Source organism: Peromyscus leucopus, chromosome 7, assembly GCF_004664715.2.
Source record: "Peromyscus leucopus breed LL Stock chromosome 7, UCI_PerLeu_2.1, whole genome shotgun sequence".
NCBI classification, from domain to species: Eukaryota; Metazoa; Chordata; class Mammalia; order Rodentia; family Cricetidae; genus Peromyscus; species Peromyscus leucopus.
In genome coordinates this window covers 78847477-78871667 of record NC_051069.1, presented here as the reverse complement: position 1 = coordinate 78871667, position 24191 = coordinate 78847477, and the positions used below count along the sequence as shown (strand labels likewise).

At 48.4% G+C, this 24191-nt stretch overlaps 1 protein-coding gene across 3 annotated transcripts in view; it reads right to left on the bottom strand.

Moving 5' to 3' along the window:
- The window catches only part of Adamts7 (ADAM metallopeptidase with thrombospondin type 1 motif 7), a 50096-nt gene that overhangs the window by 17692 nt on the left and 8213 nt on the right, over positions 1–24191 (bottom strand). For all 3 annotated transcript variants that reach the window (XM_028865964.2, XM_028865961.2, XM_028865960.1), the window contains exons 2-8: positions 21807–22162; positions 19985–20150; positions 19337–19515; positions 16367–16450; positions 15947–16071; positions 14590–14739; positions 13287–13433 (exon numbers count right to left, since the gene is read on the bottom strand). In XM_028865964.2, coding sequence (XP_028721797.1) covers positions 13287–13433; positions 14590–14739; positions 15947–16071; positions 16367–16450; positions 19337–19515; positions 19985–20150; positions 21807–22162 — 1207 coding nt within the window. The remainder of the gene's footprint in view (positions 1–13286; positions 13434–14589; positions 14740–15946; positions 16072–16366; positions 16451–19336; positions 19516–19984; positions 20151–21806; positions 22163–24191) is intronic.

Genomic DNA, 24191 nt, shown 5'->3' with positions numbered 1-24191 from the left:
TGTTTGTTTGTTTGTTTTTTGAGACAGGGTTTCTCTGTGTAGCTTTGGAGCCTGTCCTGGAACTCACTATGTAGCCCAGGCTGGCTTTGAACTCACAGAGATCGCCTAGCTCTGCCTCCCGAGTGCTGGGATTAAAGGCGTGTGCCCCACTGCCCGGCCCTATAGAATTTTCTTACGAATATAAGTTTGTAAAATAGATCTTCAGAATTTCTTTAAGACATGTAGTAATAAACTTGTAAGAAGTATAAATAAGAATATGTTGAATTTGAGTTTGTGAAAAAGTGTAAATGTTGAATGTGAGTCTATGCTTGATATGTATGGTGAAGGAAGCTAGGACACAGAAAACAGTGTCCATAGTAGACTGCAAGCTGGCAGTCTGAGCAGTTTCAGAAGCTCCAGAAGCTGCTTAGAATGGCAGTTGCCAGAACCAGCATAACAACCACAGCCAGGCACCCACAGCTGAGACCTATGGAACATCAACGCAGTGCAGAAAGACCTGAGCTAGCAGCAAAAACATTGCACTTTTCTGTTTGATGGCTAAAAGAAAGCCTTTTTTTAGAAGACTTTGCACCATCCAGCTCTTATGGAACTAATAGCTTTCATCGTGAAGGAAAAAGTGCCATAAAATGCTGCTATAACTAAAAATGTCTCTGACCTGAGAACGAAAGTTGCAGAGAAACTTGTTTGAACTAAAATTGTTAACTGAAAAAAGTTTTTGGTTGTGAGGAACATTTCTTCATATTTGGAAGTGGAAGTCTAGTACCAGAATTTATTTGAACTTTTTGAACTTAATTGAAAAATGAGATAAAACTACAAAAAGGTTTTGGTTATGGGTTTCTTCATATTTGGAAGGCTGGTACCAGAATTTATTATTTGAATTTTGGGACTTAAGAAATGAATTGAACAGGAATAATTTCATTGCAATGGGACAATTTTGAATTTACTTATGTATATAGACTCTATTAATGCTGATTTATGGAACTATTTATGTAAAAATGGAACTGCTTAAAAATGGAACTGTTTAAATAGAGAAGTTTGGGGGGCTTTTTCCTAAAAAAAATTATAAAGAAAAGTGGGAGTGTTAATATCCTCGATCTATTTAACTGAAAAAATATTTTAGTGTTACTTGAGTAAATTAATGTTATGTTTTGTATAGTGCTATTAAGAAATTGTTTTTTAATGTGGGTTTGTAAGAAAGAGAGTAGGTTTGTAGGAATTATAATTATATATAGTAACGTTAACCTATTGATATTGATGCACCATGGTTTGGTGAAGATAGGGAAATGTTTAAATTTGATGTGAATACATCAGAAGTTTATCCTATGTTTTGTTGGCAAGAGATTCAAATGGTTCTATTGAGTTTGCTTTAAGTTGTAAGATTAAGAGACTTGTGACTATGTATAAAAATATTTGTTAGAATTAGCCGGGCGGTGGTGGCGCACGCCTTTAATCCCAGCACTCGGGAGGCAGAGCCAGCCGGATCTCTGTGAGTTCGAGGCCAGCCTGGGCTACCAAGTGAGCTCCAGGACAGGCGCAAAGCTACACAGAGAAACCCTGTCTCAAAAAACCAAAAAAAAAAAAAAAATTGTTTTTTGGTTTGGAAAGGGCTGAGACTGCTATAGTCACCTTAGACCCATTCCAACAAAGAAATGCCATCTTTTTCATCCTCTACTCCTTCGCTGGGAGGTGTGACAGCTATGGAGATTGCTGTGAGCTCTTAATGGGGAGTTGTTTTTTATATATTAAGAAGGGGGGACCTGTTGGAGCCCATTTTTAGGTTTCCTAGTGGCTTTACCCAGCAGGTCTGCATAGAGTGGATGATTGGACCATGGGCCTGAGTGCAGGTGTCTGAGATGGTCTGCACTTGGCTGTGCGGGGAGGAGGTCTTTTGCTCCACTCCTTGGCATTCTTTTTACTAGCTTAGGTCAGAGACAGTCAGGGCCTGATGGATTAGGATCCAAGCCCTCTAGAGGCTGTCCTGTATTTTCTATCTGTTTCTCTCCCCTCTATCCTTCTAACTAATATTTCCTGCTGTTCCTACTCAAGAGTACTCTGGAGAAATATGGGGGTGAGGGATGGTCCCCCACACCACCCCATTGCAGGCCTTGGCACAAGCCACTGTCCCACCACAGACACTCTGGCACCTCTCTCCCAAAGGTTGGGTCCACCAAGCCCTCAAGCAGTTACACTCTTAGCTCCTGCAGCCTCTACCCCTGCTGGGACCCTGGGGCCAGGCTGGATTGGGCCAGGCTCTGGAAACCATCACACCACAGCTGATAAAACAAAAGGCCTCTGGGGGAACAGCTGCCCAGCCACCTCCCACCCTGACCTGAGGGCCTGCCCCCTGCTCCTTACTCCCTATTCCTTCCTGCCTTCCTCTAGCCAGCATTCCAAGGCAGTGACAAGAGAATGGACCAATGTGAGCAGACACAGTCCATCACACACTCCTTCTGATGTGGTGCCCAGAAAGGTGGCCATGGAGCGCTACCAGCAGGCAAGGAGCAGGGAGGCAACAGAGCTTGGGAGGGACATCCCAAGCCCCATGCAACCACCCCTGCCTTGATTAACTCTACATGTTCTGGAAGCAGGAAGGTGGCAGCATGCTGCCAGCCCCCTAGGGCTCATTTCGGTCCTTCAGGGATGGGAGGAGGGTCCGGGGCCCAGAGCCTAAAGAGAATTGAGCCACAAAGATAGGCAACTAGGTTGAGCCGCAAAATTAGGTCACCAGACAGAAAGGACATAATTGGAAATAATAGGAGGGAGGATCTGTGGGACACAGGTCCAGTCAGTGGGAGGTGAGTACAACGCCAAGCCAGGTGAATCTGAGGACAGAAGGTACCAGGCCAGGCAGCCAGGATGAACATGGTTCTGGTTGGAGCAGGCAGAGGGAGAAGTCCCAGGGGGGAAAAAATGAAATAGAATCTGGTCAAGGGAGGGAGAGGGGACACTAGTCCCTTGTGACTCTGTGCCAACCTGCTGGGCGCAGGGCACCTATGGGCTTGATGCCGGAGAGCTAGAGAGATGGCGATGTACCTCTCTAATTGGCTGAGGATGTTATGTGGCCTCAGTTTACTCCTGATCCTCTCTGAACTATCACAGCCTCATGTCCAAGGGAACAAACAATCTCAAGCTATAGAAGTACCCACAGCAGTGCCTGGGAAGTCACAGAAGCAGCTGGCGGCTGGCCTTCCCTTCCTCTGTGAATGTTGTATGACCTTGGGCTACCACCCACCCTCTCTGGACCTTCACATCCTTGAGTGTAAGAGGCTGGCCCCAAGCTATAGATGTACTCAGAGCTGAGTCTGCTTAGGAAAAGTCAGGGGCAGCCTTTCCTTCCTCTGGCTGGCTCATGGCCAAGCTCCTCACACAGCTGGACATACACCAAGGTCCCCACACCCATCAGCCATCCCCTCAGGGCTATTCCTTGTGCTGATTATGGCAGGGCTGGGTCACCCCACATAGGGTCAGAGTAGACATGGGGTGACTCCAGTGGGAAGCCTTACTGTCACGTCAATATTGGGAAGAGCTGTCAACTGCCAGTTTCCCTCCCTGGCCCCAGCTTCTAGTCATTGAGTTGCTGCACAGAAGGTTGTTGGAGGTGAGATAAAGAACCCTACACTCCACCAAGCCTGCCTCCCACCCTGCAAAACCCTAACTTTAAGAAGAGGCGTGAGCAGGGCTTCCCTGCCTTGAACAGGAGAGGCTCATGGATGCTGCAACCTCTCCACCATGCCTAAGCAGTCCTCAGCCCAGAGACACCTGGAGTTCTTCAGGTCAGCTGTTTTGGACTAGCTGCAGATGCCCCTTCACCCCACAACCACCTCCTGATCCTTCACCCCGTCCGGTTCCCTGGGTCCTGCCTCTGCCAGGCTTCCGCTATGCCCAGCTTCCTCTCCTACCCGGCTTCAGCGTCAGCTCTAAAAGCCCTCAGAGCGTTTCCCTGACTCCAAGAGAGGTCTCTGTCCCTCTACACCTTCCTACACCCCACACACACCCAGGACTGCTGCCATCCCTCATCACTTTGAGTGATTGTGCCTTCATCTCTGTATGGGTGAGGACTTGCAGACAGGTTCTATGTGTGAACCTGGCCTCTGTTACATGTGTGCCTGTGGACCCAGCCAGGGGAAGCCATGTCTCAGTCTACTGGCTCAGGAAACATATTCACAGAGAACTGAGGGGCGTGGCCATATAGGGATAGTGGGTGGTCTGTACGTGATGCTGAGAGTTCTACGAGCTGTGGAAAGACTGCTGGACCACCCACTCAGCACCCACCCGTTCAGATCCCCACCCTGTTTTGGCAGAAACTGTCTCCTGTCTTACCCCAGCTAGGAGCTAGTGGATGGGAGGTGGAACAGCCACTCTGCCTGTTGTAGAGGGTTCCTCTGCCTCCCCCTTCTCCTGGACTTTGCACCCCTTGCCTGTTCACTCACAGATGGAGCAGAGAAGTGTGCCCTGACCTGGTGTGGGCGACTCTCCCTCCCAAGCACCCTCAGGTGGTGGGTTCCATTTCCATCTGCAAGATATGCCTCAGGCTCAGGCTCTCTGCCTCTCCTCCTACTCTGAGCCCCGGCCCCCAGCCAAGGCTCTCATACATTCCAGCAGCTAAAGGAACACAGAGACTAGCCTGTTCTGCTGTCTGTCCCTGAGCCAGGGTGCTGGGTGGCACTCTGGGTGGGGCAGCTGGGAACAAGCCCTGTGGGTGTTTCAGGGTACCCACTATTCTGATTTCCCAAGAAATCTCATCCTCTGTTCCTCGCTGGGAGGCTCACCTCCTCCCCATCCCACGCTGCTTCTCAGGTTCAAATGCACAGGTCAACCACTCGGTAACTGTAGAAAGAGTAATAGCAGCCATAGCCATGTACTGACTGTATACTCTCTGGTAGGCAATGTGCTAAGTGTGCCTCTTGCTTTCTTGGTTAATCCTCAAAGCAAACACCGAGCTTGTCCATCATGATCCCCATTTTTGGAGGCTTAAGGGCTAATGTAACTCATCTGCCAACACAAGGAGACTGGGCCAGGGTCCAAGTTTTCACCACCAAACTGAGCTCTCCAGTTTCCAATTGTCACCCCTCACCCAAGTCCCTCTTCCAGGGGAGGCCTGTGTCCATGCTGCCACCAGCCCAGACCTCCAGGCATGCACCAGCTTAATGCCATAGGGAGTGGAGCGGGCTTCCAGGGAACCACAGCACACTGAGCAAGCAGGCCTATCTCCTCTGCTCTCCACTGATGCTCTTCTACACTGACATCTGAAGGATAAACAAAGCATAACTCCACCCGGGCAGAGGGTAAGAAGGACATGATGACAGCAAATGAATGATGTCGACAGAACTTCCGGAAGCTGCAAAGCAGATGGTGGATCAGTAGCTGACTTGGTAAAGTGACAGAAGCCGAGAGCTAAAGCCGGTACGGAGAAACAAGGGAGAAACAGAACCCTAGAAGACTCAGGAATCAGGATCTCAGGGACCCTCAGCTATCTGGGGGCCAGTAGGGCTGAGGACGGAGCTAATTTGAAGGTTTCCACTCCAACTCTGTGTGGCCAGGTGATTGCTATCACCCTACTCAGAAGAAAAGAAACCCAGGAGGATCTAGCCTAGGAATCCCAATCACAGCAGAAGAACCTATGCAGAACTAATATTCTGCACAGTGAATGCCGAGACATCAGTCAGCCCTGCCCTATTGGATGCCAGCCGAGAAACATGACATGCTCCCAGGAAACTAGAGCCTTCTCTGGGTATCCCAAGTCACTCAGAAATATGACCCCAGTTTCTGGCATTTAAGGATGCAACCCCCCCCCAAAAAAAAGCTGAATCCCAATAAGCCCTTCATCAGTGACTCAGAGAGCGCCAAGGCTATAGATCTCCCAGTAGGCAGCTCTTTCTCCTTCTCTATACAAAACATACCAACACATTGTAAGAAAATCTTTAACATGAAAGAAACATGTTTAGAAAGAATAAACTAGGCACTTGCTGTTCTTGCAGAGGACAAGAATTCAGTTCCTAGTGCCCACATCATGTGGCTCACTCTAACTCAGCAGCCTCTAACTCTAGTGCCAGGGAATCCAATGTCTTTTCCTGGCCTCTGCAGGTGCTGCACTCACATGTCTCATTTATGGAGACACATAAATATAAATAAAATCTGTCTTTAAAAAAAAGGGGGGGTTGGAGATTTAGCTCAGTGGTAGAGCACTTGCCTAGCAAGTGCAAGGCCCTGGGTTCGGTCCTCAGCTCTGGGGAAAAAAACGTAACCCAAAGAAAAAGATTTCAAACTAGGAGGTGATGGCTCATGCCTTTAATCTCAGCTCTCCAGAGGCAGAGCTAGGAGGATGTCTGAGTTCAAGGCCAGCCTGGTCTACAGTACAAGTTTCGGGACAGCCAGGGCTACACAGAGAAACCCTGTTGTGTGATATTTGGCATCCAATAACTAGGTAGGAAGTATAGGCGGGACTTCTGGGGGGAGAGAGAGGAAAAGGAGATGAATCCAGGAACGCAGGAGATAGTATGGAGACACGGGAAGTCAGACATACAGAATAAAAGAAAAGTAAAAAGCCACATGGTAAAATATACATTAATAAAAGCATGTTACTCTAAGTTGTAAGAGCTAGTGAGACAAGCCTAAGCTAAGACTGAGCTTTCATAATTAATAATAAGTCTCCATGTTGTTATTTGTGAGCTGATCTGGCAGCCTAACAAAAAACTCAACTACATTTGGTGCCCAATGCGTGGCATACAAATCCACACAGGGCCTGAGAAAGCTGAAGAAGAATAATTCTGAATAGGCTCGGGGCTTACAGTGTACACAGGTGTGGCCTTTTAAGAGACCTTGCTATGAGGCACTTGAAAGAGGGTTATGAGCAGTGGGCAATGCACTACATGGAGGCAGGAGACTAGGCAGAAGCCTACTAGAGCTTGAGAAGATAGACCAGCTCCAGGTTGGGACCCACAGGCATGAGGTTTCACTTTCACTGACCTGAAGGGGGCTGGAGCCAGCCGCCAGCACCATGTGCCAGCACCATGTGCCAGCACCATGCACTAAGCTGAACCACACAGAGGCTGACATGGCCGTTTAAGATTTGTCTCACACAGTCAGAGAATGCTGCAGGCCCTTAGTAAAGCCAGGTCCAGACACAGGAGACCTCTAAAAAGGTACACTATGTTTAAAAAAAAAAAAGTGCTTAGATGCTAAAGACAGAAAAGAAAATGGATATAGATAGTCATAGAAAAAATAGTTTAAAAGTTTTTAAAGAGAGAGTAAAGTAATATATATGTACGTATATGCCACATAAAGATGGGAAATACACAGGGTGTCTGGGTCCTGTATGGTGCTTTGATGACTTTGAATTTTTTAAATGCTGATATAAAAAAAAAAAATAGCTGTTGAGAGACATTGGGTTATGGAAACTGCTAAATTAAACCAACCTATATATTTTAAGAATGTCTTAACTTCAAAGTTGAAGTCAGAAAATATGTTGCATTAGGGGAGAGGTTATCTCCTTGTTTCCACAGGAATCAAAAAGTTATGGTTCTCTTCAAAATTAATGAAGATCAAATTTTGAATGAGGAGAGACTTCCTGAAAATCTTGGCTACAGACATGAAGAAACCAAGAAAAGCTACAGGACAGGTGACGTATATGCTGATCCCTCAACATGGGAACAGCTCTGAGATTGGATGAAACATGATAAATCTTGTTAGCTACAGAAACCTCATGACTAATTATTACATGCCATCTTTTCATATGGCATGGTTAGAGATTTGGCTATATAGTCCAAACAGACTTATCAAGTTAATAGATGCCTTTTACCTACTCAAACATAGAACAAAAAATTATCTTTAGCTAACTTGTGCACACCACACATTCCATACTTGTGTTAATGTAGATATATATTTTATCTTTAAAAGTGTGTGTGTTTTCAGAAAGAAAAAAAGGGCCAGACACCAATAAAGACAAATAGCCAAGGTGATACAGCCTCTCAGAATGCATCTGTTGCAGTTTCCTCAAAATTCTTTATCCAGAACAACTTCAAAGCTGCTTACTGAGATGGTCCAGCCTCACAGACTATCCAGTCAAGACTTCAGGTAAGCTCTACTCTTTCCCATCAACAGAGGATAAACAAAAAATAATACAGCTAGCTCTCCCAGAACTTGATCATTATCCTAATTTTTCTCAGGGTCCCCTAATGATACCATTACCCCCAAACAACAGGAAGCAGACTAGAGAACACAACACCCATTCCTAAGAAATAGGGTAGGTGGTTTTTGGTAGTTTGGTAGGTTACGAATGTTTGTCATTATTTGGGGAGGGGGTTGGTTACAAGTTGTTAATGATCATGGTAAGGGAGCAAACAAAGCAAGGGAGGTTGGATTCAAGGATCTCATTCTGAAAAGAAAAAGGGGGGATATAGGAATGATAGGATAAAAGGATAAATTGTTGAATATACTTTAACTAAAAAGCAACTATTAATCTAAAATATTTTACATTGGAATGAGTTTTTGTATGTTAATACAAATTTAAGGTTATTTTTGTTATACTGTATATATGTTTCTATTGTTATTTAAGGTATTATACCCATGCAGCTCATTTAAAAATGTAATGTAAAGTTCTAGTCCTTGAAAGCTATTTAGGATAACTAAGAAATGCAGGTTAAGCTGGGTGGTGGTGGTGGTGGTGGTGGTGGTGGTGGTGCACACCTTTAATCCCAGCACTCAGGAGGCAGAGCCAGGTGGATCTCTATAAGTTCGAGGCCATCCTGGTCTACAGAGCAAGATCTGGTACAGGCACCAAAACTATAAAGAGAAATCCTGTCTTGAAAAACCAAAAAAAAAAAAAAAGAAAGAAAGAAAGAGAAAAAGAAAAAGACATGCAGGTTAGAAATTAGCCATCTATAATAATAAAACTTATAGTGGTATTGGATATGTTTTCAAGATTAAACAGAGATATAGTTTAGATAGATGGTCTTCAAATACTTCAGAGACCTACAGAATATGGTATATAAGATGTTTTAATAACATAAGATTTTTCATGACAGTGAGACACATCTGCTCCTGGCAGCACCAATTTACTTCAAAAAAGAATGATGAACATTAAAGGACCTCCATATGGAGTTCACTTTTGTTGTGGGGCAAGCAACTGCCCTTGCCTTGACTGCTGACAGTATGCTGTCCAAATTGAAGAAGCAGGGCACAAAAGGCAACTTTCAAACTTTGCCATGACAACATAGGACAGTCCTTCAAAATACCTGCTTCACAGAAAAGTCTGTCAGATATTCCAGGCCCATAAGCCAAAGATGGATGCCCTGACATTACAGAGGAACCTTGGGTGACTGTCTAGCAGTCAGCTGCTTCTGTCATGTCTATGGTTTTAGATGTTGTTTGCTCTGGACTTGCTGTCTACTCAGATAATATTATATCCTTCCCAGGTTCCCTGCTTCCCTGATGGAGTTAAAAACAAGATAGTTATAGTTACAGTTTTCCTTGTTACCAAATTCAGAAAAGAAACTCACAAAAGAGGTATAACGTATAAAGATTGAGAGACATAAAAGCTTATCTAAGAAAATGATTTGAGATCTAAAAAGATAACTTGGGGTTGGTAATACAAGATATGATAGAAAGTGAATTAGGTATAAAACTTTTGACTCATCAAGATAAGATAGGTAACAGAGTAATTTCTCTGAATTTGCCAAATACAAATGGACTGGACATTGCAAATGTAATTCGTACTTGATAATTGTTCTTATTGTATATAATATTACTGTATTAGAGTTAAAATCTTTCCTTTTTATTTAGACAAAAAGGGGGAAATGTGGGGTATTTGTACACTGTGTGAAGATGTATTGCTGTGATTGGTGTAATAAAAGCTAGGCAGGGGGTTTATGCAGAACTTTCAGAGAGAGAAAAGAAGAGGAGATGAATTGAAACATGCAGGAAATGCCATGGAGACACAGGAAGTCAGACATACAGAATAAAAGAAATGTAAAAAGCCACATGGTAAAACATATATTAACAAAAGCAGGTTAATTTAAGTTATAAGAGCTAGTGGGACAAGCCTAAGCTAAGGCCAAACTTTTATAATGAATAAGTCTCCATGTCATTATTTGTGACCTGGTGGCCCAAAGGAAAATCCAACTACAAAACCCTGTCTCTAACAAACTAAAGAAGGAGAAGAAGGAGGAGGAGAAGTAGGAAGAGGAGGAGGAGGAGGAGGAGGAGGAGGAGAAGAAGAAGAAGAAGAAGAAGAAGAAGAAGAAGAAGAAGAAAAGATTTCATAAATTCATATAAATCTGAACCTCAGAAAGAACAGACGATGCACTTATGAAGCAAGACAAGTTAAAAATGAGTATTTAGGGACTATTAAAGCTAAGGAAATAAAAAGAACAATAAACAAAATGTAAAAATTTTAATAGAGTAGAGACATACATGTATAATACCAGCACTTAGTGGAAGGAGGCAGGAGGATCAGGAGTTCAATGTCAGCCTTGGCTAGATACCAAGTTAGGGCTAGCTTGGGCTGCATGAGACAGCCATCTCCAAACAAACAAAACCTTTAACAGAAGAAGTATATGAAAGCAAAGCAATACCTCTCTGAAAAGAAAAGATGGAAAAAGCCTAAAAATTAAGGGGAAAACAACTCAATATTAAAAGGGTTTCAAAAAGAAGACAATAGATTATCAAAAATAAATAATACAAAAACATCTCCAGTAACTGAAAAACATGTGTTTCTAGATGAAGACAGCCCAATGAATGTCCCCAAAATAAAAAGAGACCAAGGCACAGATTCCTAAAAGCTTCCAGACTATTTAAAAGGTCACATACAAAGACGTCAGGATAGGAATGGTATGGGGTGTCTCAACAGTAACGTTGGGAACTAGCAGATAATAGAAAAAATGCCTTCCACATTCCAAGAGTGACTAGGTACCAAATCAAACTACCAAGCTTATGTTAAAGAAGAGCAAAGGCATGTTCAGACAGACCGTTTACCTCAATGTGCCCACTTTGGATAGATGCCTGAGGGTGTGCTCCATCAAAACAACAACAAAAGATAATCCCTCAGAAGCATGGAATCCAGGAAACAGGAAGCCTCTCTGTGACAATTTTAGGGATAGTCTAGGAAAGTATCCAGCCTAGAGAGAAGCTGGGGGTGGTATAGTGGCTGGTTTTGTGTGTTAACTTGACACAAGCTAGAGCCATCAGAGAAGAAGGAGCCTCAGTTGAGAAAATGCCTCCATGAGATCCAGCTGTAAGGCATTTTCTCAGTTAGTGATCAATGGGGAAGGGCCCAGCCCATGGTGGGTGGGGCTTCATAGTCCTGGGTTCTATAAGAAAGGAGGCTGAGCCAGGCGGTGGACTGTGGCTTATAATAAATTTCAGTTTTACTCAAAAAAAAAAAAAAAAAGATTCTGCTGTTGACATTTTTAATTTTTCAATGTCTCTGAACCTCAGCTTTGTAAGCAAGATCTGAAAGGACACAGGAGCATGTGCACGAGCCAAAGAAATGCACAGTGTCTGCACCCAATGTTCTTTGTCGCTCTGTTTGTGTATAGCATTCACTCTTCTTCAGAAGCCCTGGATCCTCCTGATGGCCCACGGCATGTCTGGAAACCCTCTAAAAGGGGGAGGGAATCCACGCAGATAAGAGTGCCATGCCTACAGTGAGAGAGGAGTATGGACAGCCCCAGAGGCTGTACTGCCACCCAAACCCCAACTTGCTTCCAATGAAGAAAGAAGCATTGGTTCTGGAAACAGGGCCAACTAAGAAGCCCCCACGTCCCTCCTTGCTCAGATTCCATCCCTGCATCAGCCAATGACTGTGCAAACAGCGACGACACAAGAGGAAAGGACAAGACAGTGATCTTTTCTTGGGGTTGTTCCTTATCAGTAAGCAGAAGGTGGACCATCAGGAATGAACGCACATATAGAGGAAAGCACTCAGAAAAATGACAAGTAGTTTGAACAGTTTCCTTCACTATTTCCACTGCCCTAGTGAAGATCACTCAGAAAGGCCAGTTGTGCAGCTGTGATCATCCTGCGTCTTAAAAGCTGACAGTGGCATTTAAGATCAAGCTGGCACCAGTGGGCGGACATGTAGCAAGGTCTCCAAGAGCATGCCTGGCCATGCTTGAGGCTCTGGGATTGAACAGCAGTACCACACACGTGGCCCTGTACAAAGCAAAAGTGAATGGTAGAATGTGTGCTCAGAAGTTGGTTAGGGGCCCACTGAGGAGGCTCAGCAGGGTAAGTGGCTTCTGCCATGCAAGCCTGGCAGCCTGAATTGGATGCCCGGAACTCACATAAAGGTGCAAGGAAAGAACTGACTGCACACAGGGGTCCTCTGAGCTCCATGTGTGCACTGTGGTGTGCACACGCACACACGCGCACACACACACACACACACACATACATGTATACACACACACACAAATATACCCACTGATAATTTTTAAAAAGAGAGATCGTGAGTCAGGTGTGGTGTCATACGCCTTTAATCCCAGCACTCAGGGGGCAGAGGCAGGCAGATCTCTGTGAGTTTGAGGCCAGCCTGGGTTCCAGGACAGCCAGACTACATAGAGTAACCCTATTGAGACAGACAGAGGGGGAGGGGGAGAAAGGGAGAGAGGAAGAGAGAGTTTTTAACTTTAAAAACAAGAGGAGGAAGAAAAAAGGGGGGGAAAGAATTTAGGGCCAGGAAGATGGCTCAGCAGATAGACACTTGTCTGACAACGTGAGTTAAAACCCCAGAACACGCTTGACAAATCTAGAAAACCCATGCCCTCAAGTTGTCCTCTGACCTCCACCCATGTGCATCCCAATAAATAAAGAAGTGTAAAAAAAATAATCTAGATTTGACCCTTTTTCTTACTTAGAATATTAAGTAAGAATACAAAATAGCTCAACAAAGTAAGAGACTGAAGGAAGGAAAAGCCTTCTATTTTTTGCTCCTCTTCGTCTGGCCTCACTAGGCTGTGAAGCTGGCCACCCATCCCCCAGGACCCCTCTTTGCCAGCCCTGACTGCCAGCATCTTCCTGACTGCATACAGTAATAGCCCTCCCTGTCTGCAGCGGGCTCACCTCCCTGCCCTGGATGGCGCCTGACACTTCTCCTAGCTGGGCCCCCACGAGCTCCTGCCCGTCCACCAAGGCACAGCACCACAGCACAGGTGCACTGGTCCAGAGGACTCTTGAAGCCCCGCATCTACCAGGCTCTCCCCACACCCCACTGCCTGGCACTGCATCCCCGCCATGGGACAATGGCCGCAGAGACGGGGCCTGGCCACCAGGCCCGGGGAAGGACTTACTCGAGGAACCTGGTGATGTATTCGCGGCTGCAGCGGGACCAGGTGAGCGGAATGCCTCCGTCATACAGGAGCTGTGGAGACATGATGAAAGGCCGTTTCCCAATGGACTCACAGTCATTGCCGTTGCCGTCATGCTGAATGCCAAAACTGCGTGAGAGCACAGGCCCCAGGGGCAGGTGAGCAGCGGGAGGGCCACCAGGCCTCCTTCCATGGGAGGTCTGCAAGGGGTACAGTCCCAATTCCCGGGGCTAGCTCTGTCACCTCACGGCTGTGTGGCCTTGAGAAAGTCACACACCCTCTCTGAGCCTGTTTCTTGAATACACAATATGGGGACGACAGTGGGGTTCCCTGGGGTTCCCATCTACATGTACCAGGCTGAGCCTGAAGTGAACCTGTGTTGAGACCATCAGAGCCCATCCTTGTGCCCAGAGCTAGCCAAGAATGGCAATCCAGGAGATGCGGATGAGAGTCTATTGTGGCCCTATATCCTCATTGGCCCCAGGGTGACTTCAGGCTGTAAACTTGAGTTAAGAGGTCTGAGCTACCACCTCCCAGGAAGATCTCAAGAGACCATCCCTACAGAGAGCCCAAGAAAACGTTCCTGAGCACCAGCTTTGAACCAGGAACCATGCCAACTACTAACTCCACTTAACCCTCCTCACCCCAGAGAGCCTCCGAGAGGCCAAGGTAACAACTAGCCAGAGTAAGAACACAGCCAGGACAGAACTGAGGCCACCAACACAGGCATGGCTGTCGCCCAGCCCAAGTCCTCTGGCCCACAGAGCTCTCTGGGAGCCGGTTCACCAGATAACCAACCCTGGCACAGGTGGCGAAGGGCATAGGCCACGCTACACAGGAGCCACGGGCAGAGGTGACGTTGCTCTCACTCCAGCCCCCTCTGTCTATGAGGGGCACACAGAGGCCCAGGAAGGACATGGCACCTTGCCCAGGGTCACAGAGTGGGCAGGAATGGAAGCAAAGTGACAAGAGTCAAGGATGCCAGCACCGAGGGCAATAAAGGGGGTGGCCAAGCCTCCACACACTGACCAGCCATCCCCCATCGCTCTCACGTGACACCCTGCAGATGGGCCTCAGTGATGCCCCAAGCAGGCCTTCTCTCCTGCTTACGGGAGGAAGTCTTGTTGAAGAAAACAGGGACAGTCCTGGGGCTTTGTGGTTGGGACAGCCATCTCGGACAGTATTGTCCCCTGGGGTTTTGTGACCCATGATCCTCCCTGGCTGGTGCCCAAGCATGGAAAGGTAAAGTCGGGTTTCTGTCTGGCAGCGGGGGCAGGTGAGTTACCTGTGTCCTAGCTCGTGGGCCACAGTGAAGGCCAGTGGCAGGCCCGTGTCCTCACTGACGCTGCAGCTCAGGTGAGGGTGGCACATGCCAGCCACGTGAGACAGGCCCAGGGTTTCGCAGGGGTGGTTCATGGCTGCACACAAATCCTTCCTGCAAAGAAAGAAGCGGTCACAGGCTGGCTTCAGTCCAATGCCAAGAGGGCCAGGAGGAGCCCAGGCCAGCCCAGGTCAGGTAGCAAGGGTGGTGCTTCTCACCACTCTGACATCAGACCCACATATGGCCATTTTAGAAGCAGGTGCTTTTGCTCACACACAACCTTTCCAACACACTGGGACCCCAGGAAGGGATGTGTGCCTAGAACAAACAATGTTGGTACCACTCCAGCTGCCGTAGCCCAGCCGAGGGAAGATAACACACGATAATACGGGCTCTGAGCCCAAGAGACAGCTCAATGGGCAAAGGCACTTGTGACCAGCCTGAGGTCCTGAGTTAGATCTCTGGAATCTACACAATGGAGGACAAGAAACAATGGCTGCAAGCTGTCCTCTGAGTTCCACACATGTGCTATGGCATGCATGTAAACACACACACACACACACACACACACACACACACACACACACACGTAAATAAATATAACTTTTAAAAGTTGGAAAAATAAAATAAAATAGAGCCCCAGAGAGTAGGAGAGAGGGAAGGAACTGCAATAGAAAATAAAGAGCATAAGAGTGTCTGAAAGCCAGTGTTCTACAAATGGATTCTTGGCCACCAACCTGCACAACTGAATAGCACAACACTGCACACACACACTCTACACATACCATACATACCACAGACTCCACACACATCACACATGCATATATAGACCACATACATACAGCGTAAACACATATACTACACACCGTTCATACACACACACACACACACACACACACACACACACACACACAATGCTCACACACCACACACACACATGCATGTAGAACTGGTGAGTCCTGAACACATCTTTGGATTGCACGCACCTCTGGCCACTTCTGCCTTGTGTTATCTAAGCTTCTTTGGGCAAGACATTACCGTGGGGAGCCTGGGTGGCTGCGGTGGCTGCGGGGTGTCTCTGTATGACAGTGACATGACATCCCTCAATTCTTTTTTTTTTTTTTTTAAAGATTTATTTATTTATTATGTATACAGAAGAGGGCGCCAGATCTCATTACAGATGGTTGTGAGCCACCATGTGGTTGCTGGGAATTGAACTCAGGACCTCTGGAAGAGCAGTCGGTGCTCTTAACCTCTGAGCCATCTCTCCAGCCCAACATCCCTCAATTCTAAGGCCCTCCCTCCCTTCCTGGCGAGGTACCTGGTGAGCAGGATGGCCGTGTCGTGGTGCTGCGGGTGGGCGTCCCCCTTGGTGTTGATGCTCTTCTGCCACTTGCAGAAGCTCCTCAGAGTGTTGTCTGCATGGTGCGTGATCTTTAAGTCATTCTGGGGACAGAAAGAGGGGTGGCTCATGCCTCATACGGAGCTCGGAGCGACAAGCCCGATTTGCCTCCACACCGAGGCAGGCGTCAGAGAGGTAAGGGACGGAGCAACCGGGCTCTCCAGCCTCCACCCCTCTGTCTGTGACCTGACAGAAAGTCTCTCAGGGGCCAGAGGTGTCGGAGGATACTGTGATGGCCAAGGAGGCCTACGCATGTCCTCCCATGTAGGGTACTCAAGGCACAGGGCAGGAGAGCCCTGGTCATTGCTGGGAACAGCTTAGGACTATATGACGTCTCACCTCCTCGTCTTCCAGCAGGATAAGGCGCACAATGGTGATGTGAATGGGGTTCCCGATGCTGGGGTCGTGAAACAGTCCAGCCACCTATCCGAGAGGGTGCCAGAGGGGATCAGGCTACAACTAGGATATGGGATATGGAACCCAGTGCCCACCCCAGCCACCCAGGAAGAGGCACATCTGACCACACACAAGATCACTCTCAGGTGCACACTAGCTGCTCACATCACTGTGGATGTGTGGGCGCTGTGCCTGCCCATCTCCACACCTGCACTCACACAGCCCCCACCCAGCAGTGATGGACCACCATGCACAAAATCCTTCCAAGTAGCTTCCTAGGGCTCTGGCCTGTTCTGAACAATAGCTTGAGATCTGCTTGCAGATACTGACCCCTCCCTCACCCGAGCCTGCCCCTGCCCCCGCCCCCCAACAAAGCCAACAGCAGCCCAGAGCACTGAATGTCAGCTGCTGCATAACATGGGCTCCGACGCTTCTCTTTTTATCCTGGGGAAACCAAGCCTTCTCAAGGAGCAGATATGAATGGATCCTGAGAGCTAAGATGGGGTCAGGTGCCAACATGGAGCCCCCACCACTCTGCTTTCCTGTCCTTTCTGAGGATGGCAGTTCTGGAGTGACGAGGGTGGGTATGTTCCTATCTGTCAGAGGCCCCATGGCTACTGACAATGCTCTAAGGGCCTCCCCTAGAGACAGACAGTGTACCAGGGTGCAGAGAACTGAATACCAATAGCCACCAGCCCCTTTAAAACTCCCACAGAAAAGAGGAGGCCAGGTCACAACTGGGGTCAGCTGTCAGGTCCCCAGGGTACAGATGGCAGGTTGGTTGTGACTGCTCACAATACCTAAAGAAAAATAGTATCTAAATAGGAAGGGAGACTTGGGAGGAGTATGCATGTGTGTAGAGGTCAGAACTCAACCTTGGCTATCACGTCTCAGAAACTATCTTGTTTGTTTAATTGATTTATTATTAGGCTGCCTATAAACAATGCGTGCATGTGGGCACTTGTGTAGCATGCACATGTGAGGAGGTCAGAGGCCAACCTCCAAGGGTCTGTCCATTCTCTCCCTCTACCATGGGCTCTGGAGATCAAACTCAGATGCCCATGTTTTCCAGGCAAGTGCCTTTACCTGCTAAGCTCTCTCTCAAAAGCCTCCACCTTGTTTGAGACAGCTTCTTCTCTGACCTGAAGCTCGCTGGTTAGGCTAGGCTGTCTAGCTGGTGAGCCCTGGAGACCTACCCGCCTCTGCCTTCCAGCACTGGGGTGACAAGTACATGTCACCTTATCTGGCCTTTTTAAGTGAGTTCGGGGGATTGGAAGCACTTTGCCAACTGGACTATCTCTTAGGCCCTAGACATTATTCTTAAGGAAAAGGAGGAATGTTGAGGGTAGATGGCCTTCTGAAGTCAAAAATGAAGATAAAGTGATGCCAGGGGCTACCGTCACCCCATATTGAGGCTGGGTGTCAGCCCCTTAACCACCTACAGGAGAATGTGAAGGCCAACCCCACCTCTTCCCAATAGAACCTGTGAGCCCTGAAACAAAACGCCTGATCCCTAGTCACCCAACGGATGTTGTGAGAGCCTGTTAAGTCTGGGTAGGTCTCACTGTGCCTAAGTCTGGACCCCTAAGAGACTCTGCTGCTGACTATAGGGAATCCCAGCCAAGCTGCTACCTCGGAAGAACAGGACCTCAGGGCTGATAACCCTACCCTGCCCTTCCTCACCTGTCCTGAGGCCAAGCCCTGTTATTCAGCAATAGCCCCCTACAGCCTGGCCTTCAGTGGCCACCTCCCTGTGCAGACCAGGTTCAGCAAAGAAGCCTGAGTGAGGCCCCTGAAGCAGAAGGCCTCAGAGGCCTTTTCTTCCCTAAAGAGCAAGGAACCAGTGATGGTATCCAAGCCTGGAAAGGCTACCTCAGGACTATACTCGCTCACTCAGACTCACACAGTGGGACTGTGATGTTAGCAGGTGGACATCATCCACGGCTGCAGCCCCTTCTTTTGAACCCTGGTTTCACAGCCATCCATGCTAGCTGACCTCAGAGGCACTTCCTTTAAGGTGGCAGTGAGTGAGCCCTGGCCTAGGGGACAGACAGAGCAGTACTGAGAGTTTTTCTTCTGAGGGGCTACAAGGATCAGCCTGGTGGCCTGCAGGTTCCTATCTGCCCTTCAAGGAGGGATCTGGGAAGGAGGCCCTGACCCTACAGTCAGGACTGAGGCAGGAGGATCAGCCACAATCCCCACTGGGTGGGTCTTTAGAGACCCAGACTACCTTGCCTAGCTCTGTCTTGCCTACCCGGACTTGCTAAGCCCATGCATCCCAGATGCATTTCAACTGTCAGGTGGAGTCAAGAGTAGTGTGTCCAGTCCACCAAGTGTTTCTGTCCTCCCCAGCTCATAGACCTGCCCAAGGTCACCAGCTAGAAGACCTTAAATCGAGCAGACATTCCCATCTCTAAGACATGTAGATGTCTCAGGTGGAGCTCTTCTAACGGGGTGTGTCTGTTCTCAGCACTCAGCACAGATCCTGACATAAGGCAGGGAGGGGTTTGTTCAGGGCAGAGCGTGTGAAACAAGCAGACCGCACACTCTTAGGCAGGCACAGGGCTGGGGTGGCCCAGCCTTCACTCACCCCTCCCGGCAGGGTAGCACAGCATACTGCTCAGCCCTCTGGATAGTCCGGGGCAAGGGAGGGGCACTGAAGTGCAGTTCAAGGTCCAAAAAGCCCTACAACCATGTCTACCATGTCCTGTGCCAGAGCACTCTCCTAGAGATCCTGCCGCGCTGTGTTTCTCTCTAGACTTGAGGCCTGGAAACCTCCTTCGTGCTTGGAATCGGACCCTCTGTCTGGAAGCCAGCCTGGTGGCATTCCCACCCAGCTCTCCCTTAGGGTCTCATTTCAACGCCCCCTCCCAGACACCCCCACCACCCTTGCAGCAAGCGTGGCAACCTCACCATGTTCATGATCGTCAGCACATAGCTCTCCACCTGTGGCTGCCCGTGGTACTCTACCATCTTGGCATCGGCCACCACCAGGGTCTCCACCCACTTCTCTTTGCTGACCGACCGCTGCTGCCTCCGCTTCTGCTGCCGTTGTTCCCAGCGCTCTCGCCGACGCTCCAGCTCTGGGGACACTGACGGGCACAGATGGAGTGGGTGAGACTCTCCTCCCCCCACCAGGGACTGAAATGTAAGGCCCCAATAACACGGGTTGGTTAGTCGGGAGTGGAAGCAGAAAAGAGAGGCAGGAGGCACCTCACCAGTGTCCCTGCTGGAACTGGCTACGGACAGCCCAGCCACCTGAGGAAGAATGATGGATGGAGTCAGAGACACCGTAAGCAATATGCAGAGAGAGCAGAGGAAGATGAAGTGTCTGTCAAAGTGGACAAAGGAGGTGAGCAGCAGCAGGAAACACAGTCCAGGGGACCTGGCAAGTCCATGCCACAGGTTAATGAGACATCGAAGGCTATAGTGGCATGTCCGCTAGAATATTGTGTCCCTCTAATTCAAGGAAACTGGGCATGAGGGTGTTGAGAGAGGCTTCTAGAAAGGACATGTGTCTGCAGGTCATCCCTAGCCCCAACTCCGTAGGGAGGTACATACCTTGCACCCCACAGGTGCCTGGAGCCCTTGAGTCATCCTGCTGGGTCCGCTGCTCAGAGCCTTGGTGTTTGTAGATCACGTGGGGCTGGGCATGTCCAGTCTGAGCTGGAACTCCATCCAGAGGCTCAATGAAGTAGTCCTCATTGGAGAGCTGGAACACACCTCTCTGGGGAAGATGCGCCAGGGTCACAGAAGAAGGACTGGTACCTGGTTCCCTTTCCACATACTCCAGAGGCCTGGCCTGCCCAGCCAAGCCTCACCTCCCCAACCTGAACCCACCACAGATAGAAAGGGCGGCTCCTCCTGCTGGTCGATTGCTAATTCTTTCCTTGCCATTCTACACAGCCAAAGGCTTCAAAGCAAAGCTCTGGCCCTTACTAGAAGCCTCTTGAAACATCTCCAAGGATTCTGCTCCACCACCACCACCTCAAGGAGGAGGGAGAAAGAGGTCTGCGTCGGAATCTGACAAGATGACATTTTACACAGTCCCAGACAGCCCTCCTGAGTAGGTGGCCCACGGCCAGGCCCTCGGGATGTTTTGCATCTCCTTTGCCAGCCACCATGCCCCCTCCCAGCTGGCCATTACTTCTCATTGACCTCTTCAGCCTCCCTGAGGCAATGAATCACTCCAAAGGCAGCTCTGTCATACCCAAGACGCACAGTTGCCATGACCACCAAGATATCCTGTTTCTTGGGTCCATAGCTGGCCAGAGAAATGAAGCTGGCAGGAACTCTTTGGGCACATCTGCCTGGCACAGAGTTCAGAGAACAGAGGACCATGGGAAGCATCCAGGCAGCCCGCCACTTTTGGAGCAAGCTTGGGACTCCAATAGAGAAGGTGTCACCTCCTTTAGACTTCCCCACTAGCACCGATTAGACCCCTTGGGTCACACAGAGTTAAGAAATCCAGAGTACTAGAAAGTACCCCTGCTTTAAGGGACTACAGAGGGGTTTTGAATCAGCCTCCAAAATCTCTGAATGACTGGTAACCTCAGGCAAGGTCTTCTGGGAGCCTGTTTCTTAATCTACAGAATGGGAAGGAGATCTCTGCCCAGCTGCCAGGCAGGCTCAATGAGATGAACTGAACCTGAGAAGCAGGCATGAGCTCCTAAACCAGAATATGTTACTGATAGGCCTCCCAAGCCTAGGCATTCTGCAGTTCATAGTACCTGTTGCTGGTCCCATAGTTTTCACCTGAGCCATTTTGGCCAAGAGCCTTCTGAAAGCCGTGGATGGTTGTTGTGTGTGCACACCCCCAGTCCGGCTATACACCCTAGGGTGCTTGATGTCGCAGAAAGCAGACGGATGCCGCCTGGAGTGGAAGCTCGTTTAGTCTTTGGTAGTGGAACCCCACAGGCAATTAGGGCTGCAGCAGTGGCAGAACTGTCTTAGAGGCTGACAGAGGTAGGAAGAGAGAGGTTTCAGGGGATCCCTAATCTGGGCTGCAAGGCTAAAGGCAAGGGGCGCGTGCCTAAGAGAGTCTGCAAAGATTCCGTCATCACCGACACCCCAGAGAAGTAAGCACCCAACGGCTTTCTTGGCCTCTGCAAGCTCTCTTCCATATGAGAGTCTCTGGGACATTTTCAGAAGTTCAAGGATTGGGTCCAAACCTTGACAAAAACCAAGGCCAACTGGCATCTGGCTCACATAAAACTTTCAAACGTTCTGTCCTTCAGAACAAGGAGGTCTGCACTGTCATTTCTGTTTCCCTTGTGAACACGGACGCCGGCAGAGGAAAGGTATATTGACCAAAAAGCCACCAGGCAGAGTCAATGTCATGCCAACCCCAGGCCCTCCCCCACATGGATCCCAGAGAACTCACTAGGCCATCACAGGCGCTGATGGCTGCAAAGCCGCCTTCCAGCTCTGGGTCCTGCACGTCACCAAGCAAATGGCAGGTGGGGACACGGGTTCGGATGTGCATGTGTCCTAGGCTGCTGCGACGCCGGATCTCACTCACAAAGCCGGGTGCCAGGAGATAAGGGTTGGTGGTCAAGTTGAAGAGCAGCTCCCGCCCTTGGTACTGCAGCTGGTAGAGAGCAGAGGAGGCCTGGGTGGCAGACACATCTCGCTTGCGCAGTACCCGTGGCCACAGCTCATAGGACAGGAAGGAGCCTCCAGCATCCACCCGCACTGGGTGCACGATATCCAAAGCCGACCGGCCCTTGGTTGCAAGACCTGCAGAGAGAAAGCAGCATTCGGGTCCAAGGCAGACTCAAAGTTCTACACCAGTGGTTCTCAGCTTTCCTAATACTGCAACCCTTGAATACAGGTTCTCATGTGGGGATGACACCCAACCATAAGATTACTTTCATTGCTACTTCATAACTGTAATTTTGCTACTGTTATGAATCATAATGTAAACATCTATGTTTTTCAGTGGTCTTTAGCGACTCCTGTGAAAGGGTCGTTCGACCCCGAAGGGGTTGTAACCCACAGACTGAGAACTACTGTACTAGATGATCACCAGGAACTAGAGAAGGGGGCAGCTAAGAAATGACAGCTGGGGTCAGGATCCCTCCATGACTAGGCATTGTGAGGCAGGCTTGTAATCCCGAGCACTGAGGAGTTTCAAGAGACTGAGACCACGTAGGAAGTAGGAGGGCAGTCCCCACGACATAACAGCACCCTATCTCAGAAGAGCAAAACTAAACCCCTCACTATGCTTCTTACCAGCTTTGCTATTTCATCACTCCATGCCTCAGTTTCTCTGTCTGAATTCCTACAGGAACTTTTTGTTGTTAGTGGTTTTTTTTTTTCAAGACAGGGTTACTCTATGTAACAGTTCTGGCTGTCCAGGCTGTCCTCAAACACAGAGACCCACCTGCCTCTGCCTCCCGAGTGCTGGGATTAAAGGTATGAGCCACCACAGCCCGGCTTCTTACGGTGACTTTTAACTCATCTGTCTCCCTGCTTACACCTCAGGAGCCCTCTGTCAACTCATTTTCAACATGGCAACCAGAAGGACTCACGATCTCACTCTGCTCATAATACTGCAGCTACTCCCATCTGACTTAAAACATAAAATAACCTCACAGCACTGGCCCATGAGGCCCTAGGCAAGGAGACTTCTCCAGTCTCATCTCCACCTACTCCTTACTTTCCTCTCCTGGAACCCCCAGTCCCTTGATGTCCCTCAGCAGGCCAGATGTGTCCCCACCTCAGGATTTTGTATTGTTCTTCCCTCTGTCTTCCATCATCTCTCTTCACCTCTACTCTGAAGTACCATGTTGTCAGAGCAGCAGTTTTCAAGTCAAACTGGCCCTCAGTTAGTCCAACAGTCTTCACCAAGAGTCCCACCATCTTGAGTAAAGTGTCAAAAGAGAATGACTCTACCTCCTGTTTATACAAGTGAACAACTGCTATTGCCAGCCCATCGTGAGGACTAACTGTAACTTATGTGTGCCAATAAAGAAAGAAACATGTGGCTATACCAAAATAATACCAGAAACACCAGACATGTTTCAGACCAGATGGAATCCTCTCACTTTGAACTTCAAAGGATCCCCAAGATTGAGATGTAGCAGGCACACTAGCCTACTACCACGTAGGTCATGAGCCTTTGTAGATGTAACCAACCGTCTTATTAAATAAGAAACACAGAAACAATGTAAAAGAGAAAGCCAAGAGGTCAGAACTCAGAGCTAAAATCTCACCCTTCCTTCTGCTGTCCCAGCTTCCCGAAAAGAGAGCTATATCCTGTCTAATCGTTGTTTTGTTTTTTTTTTATAGTATTTTGTTCTGCCTTCTCATTGGTTGTAAATCCAAACACATGACTGCCTCGTCACTGTCTGAATGTACAGCCCCCTAGGTCTTAAAGGCATATGTTTCCAATGCTGGCTGTATCCCTGAACACACAGAGATCTATGGGATTAAAGGCGTGTGCCACCACCGCCACACTCTGTCTATGGCTCTAATAGCTCTGACCCCCGGGCAACTTTATTTATTAACATACAATCAAAATCACATTTCAGTACAATTAGAATACCACCACAAGCCTTGTCTAGGAAAACTGCCATGGTGAGGGACCTTCACCTGTCCTGGGGCTTCAGATCAAGAAGGTTTTTTTTTTGTTTTTGTTTTTGTCTTCCTGTCAGGGACAGATGCTCCCCTTCAAATTGACACTCAAGACCTCTGCCACCTGGACCTGTATTTGCTAACTCTGAACCCTGAACAGCTCTGGGAGTTTTGGTCTTGCAGTTCTTGA